The sequence below is a fragment of the Ranitomeya variabilis genome, chromosome 1 (assembly GCF_051348905.1).
Source record: "Ranitomeya variabilis isolate aRanVar5 chromosome 1, aRanVar5.hap1, whole genome shotgun sequence".
Classification (NCBI taxonomy): Eukaryota; Metazoa; Chordata; class Amphibia; order Anura; family Dendrobatidae; genus Ranitomeya; species Ranitomeya variabilis.
In genome coordinates this window covers 418,520,178-418,544,539 of record NC_135232.1, presented here as the reverse complement: position 1 = coordinate 418,544,539, position 24,362 = coordinate 418,520,178, and the positions used below count along the sequence as shown (strand labels likewise).

At 42.6% G+C, this 24,362-nt stretch overlaps 1 protein-coding gene across 1 annotated transcript in view; it reads left to right on the top strand.

Moving 5' to 3' along the window:
- FREM1 (FRAS1 related extracellular matrix 1) overlaps window positions 1-24,362 on the top strand; it is a 364,890-nt gene that overhangs the window by 150,155 nt on the left and 190,373 nt on the right. The window contains exons 6-12 of the mRNA XM_077249240.1: window positions 2,710-3,033; window positions 3,800-3,908; window positions 4,400-4,531; window positions 17,634-17,978; window positions 19,588-19,730; window positions 20,870-21,066; window positions 23,382-23,472. Of these exons, the coding sequence (XP_077105355.1) occupies window positions 2,710-3,033; window positions 3,800-3,908; window positions 4,400-4,531; window positions 17,634-17,978; window positions 19,588-19,730; window positions 20,870-21,066; window positions 23,382-23,472 (1,341 nt within the window). The remainder of the gene's footprint in view (window positions 1-2,709; window positions 3,034-3,799; window positions 3,909-4,399; window positions 4,532-17,633; window positions 17,979-19,587; window positions 19,731-20,869; window positions 21,067-23,381; window positions 23,473-24,362) is intronic.

Here is a 24,362-nt window from a genome sequence, read left to right as displayed (position 1 = left end):
TGGTCTGAGCCCCCACATATGTCCTATATACAGTGTGAACCTCAACATAGCCTGTCTCTATTTACAGTGTAAGTCCCCACATAGCCTCTTAAATACAGTATGAGCTCCCACATAGCATTCTAAATGCAAACATCCCATACACATTTAAAAAGAAAAACACATATTCACCTTGCTTCCGTTTCCCCCACACTCTGCTCCGGTGGATAGAGTCGCTGCACAACAGACGAGATATAATTATATCATCATGTCTGTGTGCTCAGTTACATGCGCTGATAGAAAGAAGGAGCCAGCTGCAACCCCTTCTCAATCTGGATGTTTGCCACCATTAAAATATTATAGTAACCTCTCATGCCGGTGCTGTTCCAGCAGTGTCGGCACTCGCCGGGGTTCACATGAAGTTGTTGTGTCACGTGAGCCCCGTGCTCAATCATCGCTGACGTCACTGTCCCCTCCTTCGGACAGATAAGTAATCAAGAGGAAATGAGAGCATACCAATACCGCTGGCCTGAACTGTCAATCAAGCAGGAACACACTGTCCCCTAGTAAGCAAGAAGCCTGTGGGACAGTATTCTTCTGATAAAGATTAGACAATTCCTTTAAGGACGCAGCAACTATGTTTTTTCATCACTTTATTCTGGAAGCAATACCTTTTTTCAGTTTGCATTGTCATATAAGGGTTTGTTTCTTGTGGGATTAGTTGTATTTTGTATTGTCTAATTGTTGGGGAATGTACAGTGGGGCAAAAAAGTATTTAGTCAGTCAGCAATAGTGCAAGTTCCACCACTTAAAAAGATGAGAGGCGTCTGTAATTTACATCATAGGTAGACCTCAACTATGGGAGACAAACTGAGAAAAAAAAATCCAGAAAATCACATTGTCTGTTTTTTTATCATTTTATTTGCATTTTATGGTGGAAAATAAGTATTTGGTCAGAAACAAACAATCAAGATTTCTGGCTCTCACAGACCTGTAACTTCTTCTTTAAGAGTCTCCTCTTTCCTCCACTCATTACCTGTAGTAATGGCACCTGTTTAAACTTGTTATCAGTATAAAAAGACACCTGTGCACACCCTCAAACAGTCTGACTCCAAACTCCACTATGGTGAAGACCAAAGAGCTGTCAAAGGACACCAGAAACAAAATTGTAGCCCTGCACCAGGCTGGGAAGACTGAATCTGCAATAGCCAACCAGCTTGGAGTGAAGAAATCAACAGTGTGAGCAAGAATTAGAAAATGGAAGACATTCAAGACCACTGATAATCTCCCTCGATCTGGGGCTCCACGCAAAATCCCACCCTGTGGGGTCAGAATGATCACAAGAACGGTGAGCAAAAATCCCAGAACCACGCGGGGGGACCTAGTGAATGATCTGCAGAGAGCTGGGACCAATGTAACAAGGCCTACCATAAGTAACACACTACGCCACCATGGACTCAGATCCTGCAGTGCCAGACGTGTCCCACTGCTTAAGCCAGTACATGTCCGGGCCCGTCTGAATTTTGCTAGAGAGCATTTGGATGATCCAGAGGAGTTTTGGGAGAATGTCCTATGGTCTGATGAAACCAAACTGGAACTGTTTGGTAGAAACACAACTTGTCGTGTTTGGAGGAAAAAGAATACTGAGTTGCATCCATCAAACACCATACCTACTGTAAAGCATGGTGGTGGAAACATCATGCTTTGGGGCTGTTTCTCTGCAAAGGGGCCAGGACGACTGATCCGGGTACATGAAAGAATGAATGGGGCCATGTTTCGTGAGATTTTGAGTGCAAACCTCCTTCCATCAGCAAGGGCATTGAAGATGAAACGTGGCTGGGTCTTTCAACATGACAATGATCCAAAGCACACCGCCAGGGCAATGAAGGAGTGGCTTCGTAAGAAGCATTTCAAGGTCCTGGAGTGGCCTAGCCAGTCTCCAGATCTCAACCCTATAGAAAACCTTTGGAGGGAGTTGAAAGTCAGTGTTGCCAAGCGAAAAGCCAAAAACATCACTGCTCTAGAGGAGATCTGCATGGAGGAATGGGCCAAAATACCAACAACAGTGTGTGGCAACCTTGTGAAGACTTACAGAAAACGTTTGACCTCTGTCATTGCCAACAAAGGATGTATTACAAAGTATTGAGATGAAATTTTGTTTCTGACCAAATACTTATTTTCCACCATAAAATGCAAATAAAATGATAAAAAAACAGACAATGTGATTTTCTGGATTTTGTTTTCTCAGTTTCTCTCCCATAGTTGAGGTCTACCTATGATGTAAATTACAGACGCCTCTCATCTTTTTAAGTGGTGGAACTTGCACTATTGCTGACTGACTAAATACTTTTTTGCCCCACTGTATATTGAGTATTGAGTACATTTTTTAATCCTAGAGAGTGCAGAAAAAGAAAAAATCTGCAATTTTGTCTAACTTTTTTATTAGTTTTTATTACTTGTGGAATAAATAACATTAACTTTATTTTCCAGGTCATTACAATAATGATGATACCAAATTTATATAGTTTTATGCTTTAGTAGGAGAGATACAAATGAATAGAAGAGAGTTTGCAATACCATTCATTTCTACTGCCCAATTTCCTGACCTGTGCCAATTTTGGTGTGCTGTAAAAGCCACGGAAACTCTTTAAATGATGTATGTTTATAAGCTTATAGATTTTAATATTTAGCATTCTATCGTTTTTATATAACCAAAATGAATCTGTTTTTCAGTCTGAACATGCTTGGGTTCCTGTTCACATTCGAGATGCTGTACCCAATCAAATCCCCAAAGCGGCATTCATGTCAATGTTTATTTTAGAAGTGGATCAATTCATCCTCACTCCCTTTACCACTGCGGCACTTGATGCAGAGGACAGTGAAACAAGCAAGCCTCTACTAGTCTTTAACATTACGGACCCTCCTCGTGATGGATTCATTACCCACCTTAATGATCATACCAAGCCTATTACATCCTTCACATGGAAAGATCTTAATGACATGCTCATAGCATATCAGCCACCAAACAGTAGCCATGTTGAAAGACGGAATCTAGAGGTAACAAACTTATACATCGCTGTCAATTATGGACACTGATTAAATAAAATCAGACTATTAATTCATATGAGGCAATATTTATTAGCAACATTAGGCACATTCTTTCTAAACAACTATTTTCTTACCGAATTCTCCATGTACCACACTAATCTGACAAATAGGAGTGTGGGTGGTGGTTATGGTGGCCTCCTTTACATATAATATAGGATGTAGTGGTCTATAGTAGTAGCATACTAGCTTAGGGATGGTGGAAAGATGCTGGTGAATACAGGTGTAAGTTCCACAATTTTACTCCTAAGGAGGCAACACGCTTGATGGTTACACAGTCTTACATGAGAAAACGAGCTTGATGTTTTCAACAATCTAAAGAGTCATGTTGACTAGAATAAAGGCAGACAATTGGCATTTGCAACAGCAGGTTTACATTTAAGACACTTTCCTGACACTTGTGACAATCTACTAACAATCTCTTTAGCAACATCTGCTACGTCTTACAGTACTTCACCCCCTTCTTGGCTTTCCTTTGTGCAGACGCCAAGTATATCAGAATTAGGAATACTGACTCTGGTTGGTGGCAAATCGGAGAAAATGAAGCCATTGTCAATGTCATGCTTTAGATTTACAATATTAGATCTATTCAGTTGTATCCAATTCTGATTCAGATGAGGATACAATTATGCACTTGGATACAAGTGCTTTTCTGAACTAAAATCTGCTTTAAAAATAATGTAAAGATTCAGAATGCAGATTATTTCTCCTTTTTCAGGTAGAATTAGAAGTTCACGATTTCTTCTTTGAAAGAAGCTCCCCAATCACAGTTCACATATCTATAAGAACAACTGACACGAATGCCCCTCGGGTGTCCTGGAATATGGGTAAGTTTTGGCTTTCATTTAATTGCAAATCAAATAAATTGCCAACAAGCCACCATTGGTCATGTGCATTTATTACATTCGAGAACATAGTATTACTTCTATTCCTCATTCACCCAAGGTCGCCATTAGAGAAATCATGTCCATATTTTAAAATTCTTACAAAAGCTAAAGTACTAAAAAGCATACCAGCCAAAGAAAGCTACAGAACATAAATTCAGCTGTTTGAAATGACTTGTTCACTGTCCTATTTGTGGTGGGAACTGTTGGTAGCGCCAGTCACACAGGCGCAGATTAAACAAAATTGAATCAATAAGTGGTATTGTGGGGTCTAATTTCCATATAAAATGGGATGGGAGTTACAAATGTTAGTACGTAAATCAATATAGAATAAGTCTTGGAAGTATAATTATAAGTAACATTTCTATTTTACCCTGTTGAAAAATTATTGCTGCACAAATAAACTAGGAGCCTGGTTTTTCTATGCCACCTAGGTCTCGATCTCTTGGAAGGTCAGTCTCGAGCAATCACATGGGAACAATTTCAAATAGTAGATAACGATAATATCAATGCAGTTCGCCTAGTGATTGTGGATGGCTTGCAGCACGGGCGGATGACTCTAAGAGGTAAAATGAAAAGGAATTTTCATTTGCAAATATCTGCTTGCATGTAAATGTTGTATTCCATATAAAGTTTAGAATGATAATCGGTACAAAAACATGCAATAGATGTTATCACATGTACAGTAAATATATATAAATATATACCAGTTGCCTATGAAAACTAGTTAAATTTTGGCTTTATGAGCCTAATTAACCAAAAGTGAATTGACCCCCTTACCTCTTGGGCCCCTGTGTGACTGCACAGGTTGAACTAATAATATGTTCACCCCTGCTTGAATTTTCAGCTTAGTATTCACAAACTCAGACTACCACATACATTTTCAATGTGATTCAGCAATGAAGTAGCACACCACAATTATATTAGGCCTTTTTCTATCCCTATGTGGAATGAGATGTCCACTGTGACCTCCTATCTACACTGTACAAACATAAAATGGCGCTCCCTGGCTGGCACCCATCTTTTACACTGGCAGTGGTAGTCCTCTTGATAGGCTGTGCTACAACCAACTACAATGAATACCTGTAGTGCATTAAAGGGAATTTGTCACCAGGTTTTTGCTATCTCATCTGAAAGCAGCATAATGTAGGAAAGGAGACCCTGAATCCAATAATATATTAGTTAGTTTACTGAGTGCAGCAGTTGTGACACAGTCAGAGCTTTTAGATGTAGCATGAAGGAGCGCTGAGAAAGCTAATCCCGCCCACAACACAGCTTTTATGTACATAGGCTATAGACAGTGAGCTGCTTATCAGAGGATGGGGTGTGGTGGGACCAGGGCTCATGGAGCCCTTGCAGTGATAATCTCCTGGTAATAAAACCTTAATTGTATGGTCATACGCTATCATATGGCCAGATTCACTATACAACTGCTGGCACCATTCTGTTATTGCACAATAACACTAGAGATGAGCGAACCTTCCAAGGTTCGATTCGCTGAACATCCCGATTTTAGCCGAATAGTTAGACAAATGTACCCGAACCCCATTAAATTCATTGGGAGGCAAAATTAATCGTATTATCACAGGTATGACAGAAGCTGCAGACAGTGGCACTGCACCTAGCTGCGGAAGGTCTCTGCTTTTGGCTTTTAGACACCTTCTTAACCCTTCTGACTCTTTGACACAGTGGCAACCTTTCTCCAGGTCTAATTGACACACCTGGACCTGGGTGTTTATAGACTCCCAGCCTGCTGCTGTGAATTGCCTCTGATATTTACATTTCCCACCATTGAGGCTTGGAGCTAGAGCAGTCGGCTATCTTCCTCTTTGGTGCTTTTTGAGGATGTCTGTGTTATCTCTCTGAGTCTACTCAAGATAAGCGTTCCCCTCATTTGTCTATCCCATAGTGCTACCCTTCCTTTCCTAAGCAGGGCTTATTGCCATGGTCAGGCAGGGATTAAGTTCCTGCTCAGCGATAGGTGCCGAATCTATATAGGGACGTTTAGGGCAGACTGGATGACTTTAGATCTGTCTAGGGGTCCCCACTCCCCTCTTCCCTAGTGTTGGGCTCTCTTCCCCTTATTGATTCATGTTGCACTTAGTCTTTCCCACACTGTGAGTGACATGTATACACAACACCTTAAGGGGTGACAAAAAGCTTCCAAAACAGATAAAATTGGAGGCAGACACCATGAAAAGTGGCATCAATTGACCCACAGTAGAAATTTGCTAATGGCACAGCAGAAGTCAGCCATGAGCCATGTATGAGGTTTAAGGGGTGACAAAAAGCTTCCAAAACAGCTAAAATTGGAGGCAGACATCATGAAAAATGGCATCAATTGACCAACAGTGGAAATTTGCTAATGGCACAGCAGAAGTCAGCCATGGGCCATGCATGAGGTAGGTATCAGGGTCTGGGCCAGCATTTAAAGCTTTGAATTGAAGATTAAATTAAGACCTGATGGTTAAGGAAGTGGTGTAAGCCTTCCTTGTTGGGAGCCCTGATACCTCAAGCAACAGCTTTTATTTATCCCAGCCACACTCAGATGGCACAAACATCAGTTTCATAAAATACTATTGGTAGAAAAATGTAAGAATAGTAACACAGGTAGTTGAGTGAAAGTAAGTGCAGGCCTGCCTATCTGGGAACCCTACTTCTACAGGCAACACACATGAAGGAGACCCAACTTGAATTATCCACATTTCCAAAAAATTAGTGTCACACGCCACTAAAGTGGCATTAATTTCCTCAGAGTATAAACAGTATAATAGGCTTCTGACACACCTTCCACTACAGGCAACCCACTAGATGAAAACTCATCTCGTAGTCTCCTTGTTTCAAAAAAATTGTCACACACCACTAAAGTGGCATCAATTTCCACAAAGTAGAAACAGTATAATAGGCCTCTGACACACCTTCCACTTCAGGCAACCCACCAGATGGAGACCCAACTTCGACTCTACACATTTTAAAAAATTATTGTCACACACCACTAAAGTGGCATCAATTTCCACAAAGTAGAAACAGTATAATAGGTCTCTGACACACCTTCCACTACAGGCAACCCACCAGATGGAGACCCAAATTGGAGTCTCCACATTTCAAAAATTGTAACATCAACAGCAGTAGCAACAGGAGGCACAGAAGTCACAAGAAAGGTGTCACAGACTGCAATAACACAAGATTGATGCATAACACTAATAACAAAATTATCACTTAGTCTGCCCAGTCTGTGAATGGGGTTCATAAGTCATTAGAGATCTATGATTTGTTCATTTTGATGACAGTTAGGCAGCCTACACTTTCAGGAGAAAGCCGGATGAACTTATCCATCAGGACACCACCAGCAGTTCTGAACATACTTTCTGAGAGAACGCTGGTTGCCAGTTATGACAAAACCTCCGAAGTGTGACAGGCGAGCTCAGGCCACTCTTCCATTTTTGAAGACCAAAATGCAAAAGGGTCCAAGTTCCCCCTGATGGCATTGCTAATGAGCTCAAGATACTCCAGAACTATCCTCTCCAGTCATTCACAACAATTCAGACTTACACTCTGTTCTGCTAGTGCACAGTCTGATCTAAAAAATCTGTGAAATGACTCCCAAAAATTGCTTATGTTACTTACACTGCTGCTGCAAATGTTTTTGTGATGACGCCTTGATGTTCCCGGGGTTGCAAGTCTAGAACTTTCCAGGGGGAAAAGCATCTGGAAAAATTCACTCTGGACCTAACCAAGTGGCAACCCAATAGTCAGCACTATTTCTAACCCAAGAATATGGGCATCATGTTGAAGATAGTGCAGCAAGAAGGCACTCATGTGTTGGGCACGTTCATGAGGTCCAAGTCCATGGTGTGTTGGTGGCAGGGCAACACTCAAGGTTGCTTCCTCCGTTTCCTCCCGCCAATCATGGACAACAAAGATGGGATCATTGTACTCTTCATCTCCTGACTGTTGCGCATCCATCACCTCTTCCTCCTCATCCTCCTCAATTTGTTCCTCCACTCCTGGACCTTCACTCATAGTTTGTCTGGTACCATGAGCCCTCCTCGATTGCTGTAATCCACCCTAACTTGCCAACCGCCTGTGAGATAACAGTTCGGAACTTAAAGATATTGTTATCACTTCTGCATCCTCCTCTGCTTCCACCTCTTCCTCTGGGACCACCACCTCATCACACAGACGATTCAAAGCATCCTTCAGCATATAGATGACCGGAATAGTGATGCTGATGATGGCATCGTCAGTGCTAACCATAACCATCTTAGTAGCCATTTTGAAACTGTGCAGAAGCGTGCAGAGGTCCTTTATCTGTGCCCATCCCGCAAGCGTGATTTGCAAAACGTCCGCACTGTGTTGGCCCAGGCTATGCAAAAGGACATACTGCACCAGGGCTCATTGCAGCTGTCAAAGTTGCTGCAATATGTGCATTGTGGAATTCCACCATGTCAGAACATTGCAAATCAAACGGATAACCTGTAGGCTGAAAGACCTCTGTAGTAATGCAAGTCGATGGCCTGTGGGGTGCGATAGTCGGAAGTGAGCACACAGCAACCGTGCTTTATGTAGCAGTGCATCCAGGCTGGAATAGTGGTGGAGAAATTGCTGTACCACCAAGTTGAAAACTTTAGCCATGCAAGACGCATGTCTGAGGTTGCCCAAAAATAAAGAATTTATTAAAATGTAACTTTTATTTCTATCCAAAAATTATTTTTAAATGCTTCATTAAGTACTGTGTGAGGATAACCCCTGTCCACAAACCTGTTTTGAAGTTCCCTTGCTTGTGTGTAAAAACCGGAATCATTGGAGGAATTCCTTTTAACCCTTAGGGATGCCTTTTTTAAGGGAATAGGGGTGGTGACTGTCCCAACCCAGCAGGTTATTCATTGACATTGGTGTTGTTTGTAAGTGACTGTCATCATCTTTGCTGATGGTTATGTTGAGAAAATTGATAGACATTAGATGTATTTCAGAGGTAAATTTAAGGCCAAGATTATTCACATTCAGTTTGAACACGAAGCTGTTGAAGGAGGGGACATCTTCCAACCAAAATATCAAAATGTTGTCTATATCACGACCCCAAAAAATGATATAAGATCACCACCAAGATGATCTTTCATCTCCAAAAACCATTGTGTCTTCCCACCAGCCCAGGAGCAGGTTGGCACTAAGCACCTTAATATCCATTATTATTATCTGGAATCCTTCTCCCTTGTCTGTTCTATCTCTTTATCTTGGGATCTTCACAGTGCAGCGCCCCAGAGTCCTGGTTGCTGCAGTAATGTCATTCTTCCACCAGGGGGAGTGATATTACATCTGAAGGTAATAAAGGAGTTCATCTTTCCAGGTATCACAAACCAAACACCACACTTCACACTCCAATCCACCAGGGGGAGCTACGCTCCTATCTAGTAGGGCACTCCTCACATAAGGGTAAAACTGGTGGTTTGGATAGAAAGTTAGAGAGATGCTGGCTGGGCTTTGCCCGGACAACACCTGTCAGGCAGACAGGGGGAAAAGGAGGAACATCTGAGCTGCAGACAGAGGGTCCCTGTCAGGGGTGGGATCCTGACAGAGGCCTAGCGAGATAGAAAGCTACGGAGCTGCGCCTGCCCCACGTGCGCCAGCATCCTAAGAAAGGACACGAAGAGAATTGTGTTGTAGAGAGTGAGAAACGAAGTCACAGCACAAGGAGAAAACATCGGGAGGAGTTCTGCCCTGAAATAGGCTGCCTCCTTCTGAGGCGCGTAGCCGGTGGCTGGAACACTGAGGGAGTAATTGACTCTACGCATTACTTCGGAGACTGGCAGGACAGTCAATTCCAAGTTGGCTGCCCGACCTTAATACCTAAGAAGACACAGTGGCAAATTGTGGGGGTCAGGGCGTCTCTAGGGTCCCTATAAACAAGCCTCAGGCCATCAGTCATACAGGTTTGTCCTATCCACCCCATCTGGGGGACAGAGAGGAAGAAATAACATCTAGAACATCCACGAAAGTTGTGAGGACCTTACCGAGTTGCTCAGCAGGGAGGTACTACAACACACAGGCGCTAGTAGGAAGGCTACTGATTTCCACCTGGATAAGGGGACTCTGGATTTGCCTTCGGACCGGCCGGACTCTGCCTACCCTGTGGTCCGTACCCTGGACTGTGGATGCTGAAGCTTCCAGTAAAAGGTAAAGAGACTGCAACCTTGTGTTCTCGTTATTCCCTGCGCCTTACATCGTCCACCATCACCATCTACACTTCTGGGAAGCCCTGGGGATACACTTCACCTGTGGGAAGGTATACCATCTAGCTGCCATTACATCACCCCAGCGGACCCCTAAGCAGCGTCGGTTACCCTGACCGAATACCACAGGTGGCGTCACGAACCTTATACAAACTACACCTTTAATTGTACACCCCTCAAAGGGCCACGGACCGGGTCAGCCCACCGTGACATCCCCCGAACCGAAGGACCCGGTACCGAGTACCCCATTGCCCTTACGTGGGGGTGATCCAATAACAATATCAATATCTGGGTGACTTGATGTTAAATCATTAATTGAGGGATAAAAGGGACAGCTGCCGGTGAGTGGAGGTGCCATATCGTGACATCTAGGGCATCAACGCCCACTGTTTAGGCAGGCTGGACAATATAAGGTTAAGTAGTATAACAATATTCACCAATAAAGAAATCATCCTGGTGATAGCCTTTACTGTTAAGATTTTTATTAGTGCCAAATCCCTTCTTTTGACACCTTTTTTCCATCTATTTCCTTTTTCCAATTCCCTAACCACACTAGGAGCCGTCGACGAGTGGGGGCTCCATTCCGCAGGATGTAGTGTGCCAACCTCCACTGTCAGGTAGGGTAAAGTGGAGTATATTGCAGGGACAGGCATCTCCCTGGCTATCTTTTCAACAGTATACTCCATACTGTGGTGTGGTGGTGGTGTGTGATCATTTTAATAATTTTTGGATAGAAATAAAAGTTACATTTGAATAAATTCTTTATTTTTGGTTTTATTTCTGTTATTTTTGAGTTTAATATACTGTATGCCCAAATCTATTTTCTTTCTCTGTGAATTCCTATGTCTGAGGTCGCCCTGGTGTAGGGCCGCCACCAGTTTAGCACCGCCATCGCAGAAGACCTTCCTGACTTCGTGTTCAGAGGAGATAGCCATTTCCCCAAGTCGGCCTGGAGAGCTGTCCACAACTCTTGAGCTGTTTGACTTTGATCTCCAAGGGCATATTAATTAATTAATTTAAACAGTGCCTGATTGTGGTGAGCCCAGACTGTGCAGTACGGAGGTGGGGGGGGATTTTCTCTGCAATGTTGGAATGTGTGTCTCATTAAGTGAGGAGTTGGGGGTGCAGGTGGAGGCCCTAGAGGAGGTGGAGGAGCAAGAAGCAGAGGAGTGTTTAACACAGAGGTTTGTCCCGCAAGCCTTAGGGATTTCCAAGACTTGTGGAGCAGCCCCTTTGACCACATGCACCCACCAGAGTCACCCAGTTCAAAGTCAGCGAAATGTAATGCCCCTGCCCATGTTTGCTCGTCCAGGTGCCAGTAATGAAATGCACTCTGGCAGAGATAGATTTTTTCAGGGAACGGATGATGTTGTCTGTGACATGCTGGTGTAGAGCAGGCACAGCTTTCTTAGAGAATAAATGGCGACTATGCAACTGGTACTGGGGGACTGCGATGACCATCAACTTTCAGAAACTGTCTGTATCCACCAGGCGGAAAGGCAGCATTTTCGTGGCCAACAGATTAGAGATGATGGAGTTCAAGCTCTTACTGTTGGCATGTGTAGGAGGAAAAATTATTTTACGTGACCACAACTGTGGGACTAAGTGCTGGCTGCTGTGCTGAGAGAGGGTGGCGTAGGAACAGGACAAACTGCTGGACTGTGAGTGAGAGGCAGGCAAAGATGTTATGGTGGATTGAGAAAGATGTTTTTGCTCGTTGAAGCAAAAACAGCAGGCATCTCCACTTCACTAACAGCTGATGGGCTCTCACTCACACTGATTGTAGGGGGTAAACAAGTGGAGTTTCTGTGGCCGGAGACATGTGTGAGAACATTTGGCACGGTGACGAAGGAGGAAGAAGCAGCAGGTGTGGTTGATGAGACAGCCGGTGGTTGGCGACACCAGCTGGTATGCATTTTAGCACAGTAAGATTCCCAGACTAAGGCAAGTTGATTGTGCATGTACCGTTTCATGCAGTAGTAATTATTGCAATTTTTGCCTCTACTGAGTCTTTTTTTGCAAATTTGGTAGATAATGTGAGTTGGGTCATCCTTTTCGGTCTTATAAAAGGCAGAGGCTAGGCAATCGTTGCTGCACTACGAACTGCAGACTCACGTCCGATGCTGGCCAAAGCCACAGTTGTGGCTGAGGATTCAGGGCTTGTCTTGGTTGCATCTCTTGTTTGTGTGGGAAGTCGCAATGTGACCTCCTAGTCTTCCTAATCCTCCAACTCCTCTGCTGATCTACTCAGCTGCATGCCTCTGGGTTCACACCAAGTGTGATCTACAATCTCATAGTCATCCTCTCTGTTCTCCCACTCCTCGCCTAGAGAGTCACCCACCTCCTCTTCCTGCCCTGACACCACAGTACAGTTCGCTTCTCGCTTGCACCTCTGGTATATGAGTCTCACCAGGAACACCTCCACCCCCTTCTGATGAGGTGATGAGGGTCTGGATTCTGCTCGGACCCTACTTCATCCAGCCCCGGATCAAAAATCGGTACGGATGCTTTCATCGTCTGGATTCTGTGAATCTTTGGGGCAGATCTCTGATGCCCATGGAATAAAATGTGTGAGCAGCTCTGCAGAATGGCTCATTTGTGGTTCCCCATAGTCAGTTGTGCATTTGGAAATTTGTGACATAGGGGGAAACAAGTGTGACTTGGGTGCCACCTATGAGGATTGTACTGTGTGAGATGTTAAGGTGGAGGAAGAAGAGGAGAGGCCACTTGATGCAGCGCTTCCCATCCACTGGAGCACATGCTCTTTCTAAGCCTCATCTACAAGGCGTACCGTTGTGCGGCTGTCAAAAAAAGGGAGTGGAGTAGCCCATCTAGTAACGGATGTTGTCTTTGTATAGGACAAGATGGTATTTGTTCAGTTGAGCTTTCATTAACATTAACACCAAACCCACATACACGTCAAACACTAAGCCTATTCCCCGTTCAAACACAAACTCACCTTTTCCCACACATGTTGCATGTACCCTACCCCTCTTGTACCCAGCTGTCAGTCAACTGTTACTAAATGAACAATCACTATTTTTTTTCTTAGGATCTCTGAACAACACTTCTACACCTAACGATTTTGATGAGTAAATGAGGCCTTCTGATTCCTCACTGCAATACAGTTTTAGCCCAAGCAATTTGGATTAGCAAATAGGGCCTCCTGGCTGAACTCCAATATTAGGCCTAATGATTTTTTTAGAGGAAATGTGTCCTCCTGATTCTTCACTGCAACACAGTTTTATCACAAATGACTTGGATTAAATGGGGCCTCCTGGCTGAACCCCTATATTAAGCCTAATGATTTTTAAGAGGAAATGTGGCCTCCTGATTCCTCACTGCAACCCAGATTTTGCCCAAATGATTTTGATTAGCAAGTGGGGCCTCCTGAGATTGCAACATAGTTTTAGCACAATCTAGTTAGATGCTGGAAGATCGATTTCACACAGGACAGTATCCTATCTTGCTAACAGACAAGTTCACTTGCAGCAGTAACAGGACCGGCCTCTCTGCGCTGTTACACTATGAAAATGGCAACAGTAGAACAAGATGTCTGTTTTTTGTATGGACAAGGACATGTGTGCCAGAATGTACACACATGAAGTTATTACAGAACAAAATCAAAATGAAAAAAAATTACACTCTGCCACTCCTCTGAACTAGACACAACCCCTCCTTCTTAGGTGCCGGGATTCTCCCGCTGCACGAGGTAGATCCCAAGTCTTGCCTGCATCTGTAGTCTCCCATCCAGCTTTGGCTGCTGCAGGTGCTGCTGAGCATAGACATCAGTCCCAGCTTCTTGCTCAGGCTCATGCTGTTCGTCTGGTTACTGCTGGCTCCTCAGCCAAGTCTATGGTAACCAGCGGTAGGCAGCAACGAACAAATGCTCTGGAGACCAGAAATCACCCTACTGAGCATGCTCTTGATGTGACGATATCTCATTGGTGGTTGGTCCTCAGCTGCTCTGGTGATGTGGCAGCTCCGGGTTGGTCCAAGGGCAAGGTTCTGTCTGACTGGCCTTGAGCTTTACGTATAAAAGGCTCTCAGAGGCACAGGCCGGTGTGCTAGGATCAACCTTTTTTCATGTGAGAATGAGACATTGCAACAGTGTGGTCATTGTCAGCATGTGCTCAAGGTCGGCGGTAAGCCGTTAGAATTCCAGCACCTCCGGAGAGGAATGTGTCTATATGGAATCAGGGCTGGCATCTAGCCATTAGAATTCCAGCACCTCTGGAGAGGAGTTGGTTGAGTGCTGTTGCTGACTGTGTGACCACTGTTTGCTACTTACCCCGTTAGTGGGCTTCGATCGCCTGTTGGGTTAACAGGGATCGTATCTAGCGTCATATCTACTTTGTTACCGTGTGGGAGTGACACAGCTCTATTGCAGAGCATCTGCTTCGTTACTGTGTGCGAGTGACACAACTTCGTGTGATGTTCAATGAGTGACATGTAACTCAGTGCGAGCTAGCAATTGCTCGCTCTGTGCTCCGCCATTGTTAGCTGCAGTTTTACATCTCTACACAGTGGACACTGGGTTGCGATTGCAGTTCTTTATTAAATTTATTTAGTGCAATCCACCAACCCTAAAACTCTGATCATAAAACATGTCTCCCCAGTCCCCACTCATCACACAGCACCACTATCCTAGACAAAGTCAAAACAAAAGCACTAGTGGAAACACTATAATTTACTGATCTGTGACTGAATTTTGCCATCTTTGAGGAAAAATGCTTGGGAAAATGAACTTGAATCCAAATGTTCTACTTTTATGCCGAATTTGAGATTGGTGAACGTTTTCCAAATAAGTTCGCTCATCTCTAGTAAGCACTAGGCAAAGTAAAAAGAAACCAGTACTTTGCTCTGTACTGGTGAGGGGCAGTACCCAAGCTTCTCCAAATGGGTTTCTTGGTTTCAAGTTTATCTATTGCAAATAATGTTTGTTAATTAAAGCTGAAAATAGAACATATATAAAAGGTCCATGGGAAGATACACAGAGAGCCAAGCATATGCGTCACATTGCACAACGTCTTCAGTCATAGCTATTCCCTTATCTGAATGGTTTAAAGAACCATAGCACCATAGCTAAGCCTCCTACTTACTTTAGAAGCCTAGGACTGCAAGAAACAGCAGGTTGTCCTATCTTGGAGCACACCTGCCATTGCTTTTTCAGTATTTCATAGTCTCTTACTCCATTCCAGAAAAGCAATTCACTTTTAAAACATCTAATATTTAAGTCTTGTAAGTCACATTATCTCCTAAATTCCACACGGAGAATATGACACTCTTACTGTCTTTTGAGCTGAAGCACAGGACTGCACTACGTTCTAAGCCCCTTGATCACTGGAGAGGTTAGAAGTCACCTTATTTAATTTTGCTAAACCTCTAAATAGCAGACTTGTAAATCCACCTAGATGTCAGATTGAAGTTGATAGCCCGTAATCCTCTGACTATTAAATATTCAGAATAAATTGAATTTTCACAGGCCTGGAACAAATCGTTCAACTGAAAAATTGCGAGATTAGAGAAAATCTTGTAGTTTATGTGGCTCAGCCTTTACACAAATAAGTTACATAAATTGGTATGGAACTTTGACAAATGGCAGTGGACATTAACAAATCTGGAAGCAATGATGTGTGATTCTACATTATTGAGAGGCATGAGTCTGTATACTAGCCTTTTTTTCTACATATGTGAAAGCTACATATGGTTAAAACATAAAATTTGTGCATTAATATATATTTGCACATACTTATGAAATACCAGATATAAGATGATCTATTTAAAAATTAGCCTATCATGTAAAAATAATGCTATTAACCTGCAGATATTTAGTTAATCTGCAGGGTAAAAGCATTCTAAAGGTGCTGCTTCACTCACCGCTCAGTACATGGTGAGTGGTAGCTGTAAGCACGCCTCGGCACTAACTGGCAGCCAGCTCTGTACTGGCACTGTTCAGCCGGCTGTCAGTCAGTGCTGGGAAGTGGTTACAGCTGCTGTTCACTATGTACTGAGCGGTGACTGAAGCCTCTCTGGCAGTGCCTCTACGACTGTAAAGTGGAGGCCGCAGGGAGGAATATACTTCACTTCCTCCCAGTACCCCCAGTACATGGGCTTTCAGTGTGGCCCCAAAAGGCTTTAGAATGCTACTAAGTTGCAGATCAACCTAATTCTGCAGGTTAATAGCATTTTGTTTGCAGAACATTTACAGAGGTTTGCATAAAAAGGAAAAATGTCCTTCCGGAAACCAATTACATCTGTGCATGGCTTGTGTCTGGTATTACAAGCAGAAGTGAATGGGGTTGATTTGAAATACACAGCCTGTGGACAGGTATGAAACAATTCACATTCACATTAGATGGATAGCAGAAGATCCTGCTGATTTTGGTGGGACCAGTCAGCCATCTGATGATTATAGCAGTGTGCTGACTCTTTCCAGGAGAACATGATTATCAGAGACAAAATTTGAGATCTTCTTGCAAGCAGCAACCCCCTGTAGTTTTGCCTGATTGCTTGTGATATATGCAGCAATACTAAAGTATTAATGTATGCAGGTACAGCAATACCATAGTGTCTCCATGTGTGGCTGTTAGAGACAGATGATGGCTGAATAACACAATTATCATCTGCCAGCAAAGATGAGGGCTCAGTTTCCCAGTCCTCATCTAAGTCAAAGATGCCAGAATATGTCGGAATTGTACATCATATGTGGGTATAGGGTTAATGTGACAATGCTAAAAAAGGAGTAATCTTTCTGTATAGATTACTATATAATTTGAGCTATATAGAATATTTATGACAAGGACCCAAGACATCTAAGCTATGACTCTGCAACTGGCACAAACCTTGTAAATTATCCTGAGCCCTGTTGGGAATTTCTCAGGGGTGTTTTGAAGATTGCAATTACAGCTGTATCTTCTAAGGCCGGGTTCACATTAGCGTTTGGGGGCTTTGCGAACGGCTTTGTACGTCCTCAGTTAAGCCCCGCCTAGTTCCGCATACTTCTGCATGCATCCTGCTTACCTATCTTTAACATTGGGTATGCAGGATACGCGGATGTATGCGGATGCGTTGTTTTGACGTACCCGCCGTCCACAAAAGACAAAACTTGTTGCGTTCCCATACGGTCAATGGGCACGTCAGAACATCCGCATACATCCACATGTCCTGTGTACCCAATGTTAAAGATAGGTACGCAGGACGCATGCAGAAGTATATGGAAGTAGGCGGGGCTTAACTGAGGATGTACGCAGCCCTCCGCAAAGCCCCCGAACGCTAATGTGAACTTAGCCTAATTTTAACAAATAATTTATTAATTCCTGTTCATGTAAAGTTAAATAGGATCCTTTGTGCTCTATGGTGGTGTAATGATTTTATTGAAACAAACATAAGCTTTTTGAAGTTTTACTAATACTGAGATCTGTTGTTCTGCAACCAGGAGGAAAAGGATTTATATTCACTGTTAAAGACATACAGCATGGTGCTGTCTGCTATCACCATGATGACAGTGACACAACCAAAGACTTTGTCGTATTCAGAATATTTGATGGGCGTCACAGCATTCGGCACAAGTTCCCAATTAATATCCTTCCTAAAGATGACAGCCCTCCTTTTCTCATCACCAACACAGTCATTGAACTTCTGGAAGGACAGACTGTTCTCATTCAAGGCTCAATGCTATGTGCCTCTGACATGGACTCCAGTGATGATTATATTCGCTTCAATATCACTACGCAATCAGTGGCTGGGAGCATCGTGAAAAAACCAGGACAGAATGCCTTAGGTATTACTTGAAATGGCATTGCTTGTTTTACTCGTAGTACTTTACTATATATAGTATGAAACTTAGGGCTCTTTCACAAGTCAGTGTCTCCAGCACCTGTGGTGACAGTTTTCACACGTAGACCCATTCAGGTGAATAAGGGTACCGTCACACATTGAAATTTCCATCGCTACGACGTTACGATTCGTGACGCTCTAGCGATATCGTTACGATATCGCTGTGTCTGACACGCTACTGCGATCAGACACCCTGCTGATAATCGTACGTCGTAGCAGATCGTTTGGAACTTTCTTTCGTCGCTTGATCACCCGCTGACATCGCTGGATCGTTGTGTGTGACAGCGATCCAGCGATGTCTTCGCTTGTAACCAGGGTAAACATCGGGTAACTAAGCGCAGGGCCGCGCTTAGTAACCCGATGTTTACCGTGGTTACCAGCATAAACGTAAAAAAACAAACAGTACATACTCACCCGTCGGTGTCCTTCAGGTCCCTTGCCGTCTGCTTCCTGCTCTGAGTGCCGGCCGGAAAGTGAGAGCAGAGCGCAGCGGTGCTGCGATCTGCTCTCACTGTGCGGCTGCACTCAGAGCAGGAAGCAGACGGCAAGGGACCTGAAGGACACCGACGGGTGAGTATGTACTGTTTGTTTTTTTACGTTTACGCTGGTAACCAGGGTAAACATCGGGTTACTAAGCGCGGCCCTGCGCTTAGTTACCCGATGTTTACCCTGGTTACCCGGGGACTTCGGCATCGCTCCAGCGCCATGATTGCAACGTGTGACCGCAGTCTACGACGCTGGAGCGATGATTATACGACGCTGCGACGTCACGAATCGTGCCGTCGCAGCGATGAAAATTTCAATGTGTGACGGTACCCTAAGTCTGTGCATATATCAGTGTGTTTCCATGGACCGTGTATCCCTGGGCAAAACACACTGACGTCCATTTTTCAGCACGGGCCGCAAAACATCCTGCACACATGCATGCGGATGACATCTGTGTGTCATCAGTGTGACACGTACCGACGCCTGGGAAGCAGCGGTACTGTTCACGCTGTTCCCCGATGCGGGGTGCTGAAGATGGCTCTCATTCTCCCCTCATCATCATTGTTGTATTCAAGTGTAGAATTAAGATAAGATAACAAAATCACATTATACTCATTATACACCTAATCCCCTGAAGGCATTGTCTCCTGTTAACAAACAAAAATAGAAAAAAATATGTCTCCTGGTAACACTCATCTGTTGTTATTCACTTGTGGGTATTACATAATCTACAGTATGTGTTTTTTTTTGTCAGGGAAGCCCTAGGACTGGGAAAGCTATGCCTGCAAAATATCCCTGGTCATTCTTGTTTAGTGATTTATTATAAAAGTATAATATGTAAAATGCGTAAAAGTAATTTTAGTTCACAATTTAGATTCAGGACTGATGTACATGAGCGTAAACCTCTTCTTTCCTTGTAGTACAATAATAAGGTGCCCTATTAAGCACTACATGGCAGCACCGTATGGAATAGCAGAGATTCTATGACAGCTGACATGGGCATGAAACTTAGTGATTTTAGTTATCCTTTTTAACTTATTGCTATACTTCTTTATTCCTGTGACAAGCTTATCCTGTTACTACTTTTCTGCAAAGAGACTTATTCAATGGCATCATTTACTATAAACATCATGGAGGAGAAATCTTCGAAGATTCCTTTGAATTTATCCTATCTGACAGCCATACACCTCCTAACCTGTCCGGTCCTCAGGTATGTGAACAGAGTTTGAAAGCCTTTGTACACATTTTGCACCTTTTCCAGGAATGCTTGCAAGGGTACCTATGGCACACCCCAAGGAGGGAAAGCAGCGAGCCATGCATGCGGAGCCACCTCTTTGTTCCTGGTGGCACGAGATGCGAAGAGGTCTGATATTAAATTAAAGGTGGAAAAATACCAACAAGTAGATGGAAATGGTGACTAGGGTGATGATGGCCTAAAATACACATTTTGTTACAGCTGTAAATATTAAGGATACCCTACAAAATGAGTTATAATTCTCAAATAGCTTGAAAAAAAGACTTGAAGCATATTTCCATAAATCTTTGACTTGGTAAGATGCCTGCAACCCAGAGCTGGAGTATGGAAGTTGAACTAAAATGGGTGTAATTGTGAGAATTGATTTAACCATTCTCAAAATATTCTTGCAACTTTGTTGGGACAAATACCATAAGGCTTGAGGTTCTGCTGATTATAGTAAAAGTGCCCACTATTATGCCAATTTCAACTCAAATGTAACCTATCAGGTTCCCCAAATCACCACCATTATCAGAGACCTATTCCTGTATTCAGATCAAGGTCTTTCGGTCCCAAAACACTTTTGATATGTCTAGTAAAATCATTTTTATATCAATGCTCTATTTTAGAAAATTAGTCCGAACAAGTCCAGCAGGGCGTGTGTCCTCCAAGACTAGTTTGGACTTTCATTTTCCGCCATATCTACAGTGCCAGACACTATCGCCTGAGCAAGTTTTACTGCACTGAACACATCGCAAGGACAGTGAGGTCAATCACGCAGAGGGGACATGAGTACAGGACCAGAGGCTGGGCCAGGGGAATAGAAGCCAAAAAACACATCAAGAGGGTTTGGGAACAGCAAGGACTTGATTAGGATACAGTAATAGGGCTGGACAGATAATAGTGGTGATTTGGGGGGCTTGACAGGTTCCCTTTAAGCTGTTCTACATCATCCTAGCCTATGTGGTTTATGCTTCCGGAGCCTGTCCTAAGACTAAAGACATGGTACAGCAATCACTGAAGTGGTGGACTATCCTTCATTCATATATCTGTGTATAACAAGGTTGGGTTGCTCAATAATACAATTTTAGAATATTTGTCATTTCTGTTTCTAGGCTGTGATTATACATATTACGCCAGTGGATGATCAGCTACCTAAAGAAGTCTCTGGAACAATCCGCCATCTGATTGTTAAAGAAACTGATGTGGTCTATATAACAAAGAAACAGTTACATTTTATAGATACAGAGTCTCCAGAAAGCGAACTAATTTTTGCTGTAACCAAGCCACCATGCCGAATATCCTCCTCCAGGTAGTCTCTGTACTAATGAGATCTTAGCGTACACTACTATTAAACATATCTGCTTGCAAACCTATTATACATTTATGGTCTGCCAACAAATAAAGGATATGGGCATCTTTTTGGGGAATTTTTGCTTTACTGAAATATGTTACCAATCAACCCCTTCACGACATATGATGTATATTTACATTATATGTCATGTCCCTGACTTTGATGCAGTCTGGCACACAGAGCTCACATCTTTCCTGTCTGATAATGGCTGACTTAATCAGCCATCATCTGCCTCTAACAGCCTGGGATGGATCAGAACTCTGCCCAAGGCTGTTAACTTGTTAGATGCTGCTGTCAATCTCTGACAGCAGCATTTAACACGCACTAGGAGGGGAGGCACATCATTTCACTCACCTATTGGCGTGCCCATGATGTTATCGTGGAGCGCTGATAGGTTGCCATGACAGCCGGTGGTCTACTGAAGACCTACGTGCTTGTCATAACAATTCTCCTGTGAAAGTCAGCATTTAGCTAACTTTCATAAAAGATCATGATAATCGCTATACATAGCAGTACTAATGGGACTACCAAATACAATTAAATGTACATTTAAAAAAAAAAGAAATATGAAAAAACTAAAAAAATATTTCAGTTGAAATCACCCCTCTTTTTCCACATTAAAAATAAAACTATTTTAAAAAAGTAACAAAGTAAACATATTTGGAATCGCTGCATTTGTAAATACTGATCTTTAACAAAAAAAAAATCTGATTAGTAATCAGCTTAACTATGAAAAAATTGAAATGCCAGAATTACATTTTTTTGACTGCCATAACATTGCAGTAAAATGGAATAAGAGGCGATCAAAACATTATTACTCCCCCCAAATGGTATCAATAAAAATGTTAGCTCAAGGCACAAAAATAAGCCCTCATACAGCCCACTATCCTGAAAAATAAGAACGTAACATCAAATGATAAAATAAATTGTGTCATTCAAAAGTACAACTTGTCCCGTAAAAATCAAACCCTCATATGGCTATATGTACATAAAAATAAAAAATGGCTCTTCGAAAAGGAAAAAAAAAGGAAATTGGCCGCGGGATGAAGTTGTTAGTTACCAGTGAAATAGATCTAGAGATATTCTGAAAGCTATTTATTTTTTTATTTGCAATTGTCCAAGCTGATTTATGACCAGTTAAAAGTAGAACTTTGATTACGAGGAGTTAAAAATAGATAATGCCAGAACTGTAGAAAAAAGACATGGAGCTCATTTCCAAAAATCATGCCTTGATCTAATGCCACTAGGCAAAAATTAACAAAACTGGACTTGAGGTTCTTAGTCTAACATTCTGATCAGATGGTATGAAGCTCAATGCTATGTCATGGTGAACCTCTCAGTGGGTAACTATCCATGAAGGTGCCACGCAGTGCACTAGCAGAGCGGGTGACCTGGTGCCTCACAGTACCCATGTCGCAAGGCAAAGCCCCCATGACTCCAGGTCATACCACTCCACAGGCACACCACCACAGCAACAATGGCCACTACACAGCACCAACACCAAGTGTATAGATCTAAAAAAAAACCCGACCTTCCATGTGTTCTTAGACTGAGCTGAACGCAAACCAGGCACAACCCCTCTTGTAGTAATAGTTAAGGCTTGCAGACCTCTGTTGGAAGGAATTCCTCAGTGGATTACACTGTAAACTTATTCTATAGTCTGTTATGTACAGTGATACACAGAGGCTGTAGAAACCAAATGATCAAAGCATTTTTAATGAAACCCTATTGCAAAATTATTTTAGCCAAAAATATTTGAATTTAAGTAAAAAGTCCCCTCAGGTATTCAGATCTTTACTGTTTAACTAATCTGAAACTCTAGGCAAGAACTTCAAAATATAGTTTTATCCAGGTTACAATCATTATGTCCTCCAAAATCTTTCCAGGGATTGTTTGTATAGCTGTTCTGAGGAGCTTCTCTTGGCTTGATTGCTCAGGAGTGTAAAATACCACCATCTGCTCAGGGTGATGTGTCTACTGTAGATATTAACTTTAGAGACCAGGTATAAGTGTTCATCCAGAGATCATGACACTCATCTCTCATGCTTTCTCATCCTTCTGCTGGCCCTTATCCTCATTGCACTGATTATTATTATTATTATTATTATTATTTATTATAGCACCATTTATTCCATGGCGCTTTACATGTGACTGATATGCCTTATATTAAATCTAGCAATGTTCTTTGTGCACTATTTATGGAAGCTGAATAGTGAAAATATGTACGGTAAGTAACTATAAAGTTAACCATGGATTAACCAATTTTTGTGCAGTGACCTAGATGCTGGCAAGATTGTTCTCGTAGACAGTATTCCAAAATTTGCAAAGGATCATGCTGCTATCGTGACATCAACTTTCACACAGGTATATAGCTTCTGTTTGTATTTCATACAGGTGAATATTGAATGTTTTTTACTTTTGAGGTCTTTTGATGGCTACATTATTTAATACTGTCATAAGGGTAATTTCACACACAGTTCTCTTGAAAAATGTTATTGCAACTTTTGATGCAACTTTTTGGCCACAGGTAAGAGTGGATTCAAATGGAATGAGTAAGATAAAGGAGGGCCTGATACTTCTTCCCGGTAGATCCACTTTTGGCTTTGATTCATAAAATGGCATTAAAAGCTGCAGTGGCATTTAAGAATAAAATGCCATGTGTGAACCAAATGCATTGTAGCTATTCATGGGGAGTATTCATAGGAAGGTTTGTACCCATGTATACATGGGGAGTATTCATGTGGGATTTGTATCCATGTACTCATAGGGAGAATTAATGACAGAATTTGTACCTAAGCACTCATGGGAAGTATTCATGGGGGATTTGTGCCCAAGTACTCATGGGAAGTATTCATGGGGGATTTGTGCCCAAGTGCTCATGGGACGTATTCATGGGGGATTTGTACCCAAGTACATGTAGGAAGTATTCATAGCAAAATTTGTATCCAAGTACCTATGGGAAGTATTCATGGGGGATTTGTGCCCAAGTACTCATGGGAAGTATTCATGGGGGATTTGTGCCCAAGTGCCCATGGGACGTATTCATGGGGGATTTGTACCCAAGTACATGTAGGAAGTATTCATAGCAAAATTTGTATCCAAGTACCTATGGGAAGTATTCATGGGGGATTTGTACCCAAGTACTCAGGGAAAAAATTGTACCCAAGTACTTTTGAGGAGTATTCATTGGATTATTTGTACTCAAGATCCAATTTATGTTCCTATATATTTACATTTTTCCAAGAATGCCTATC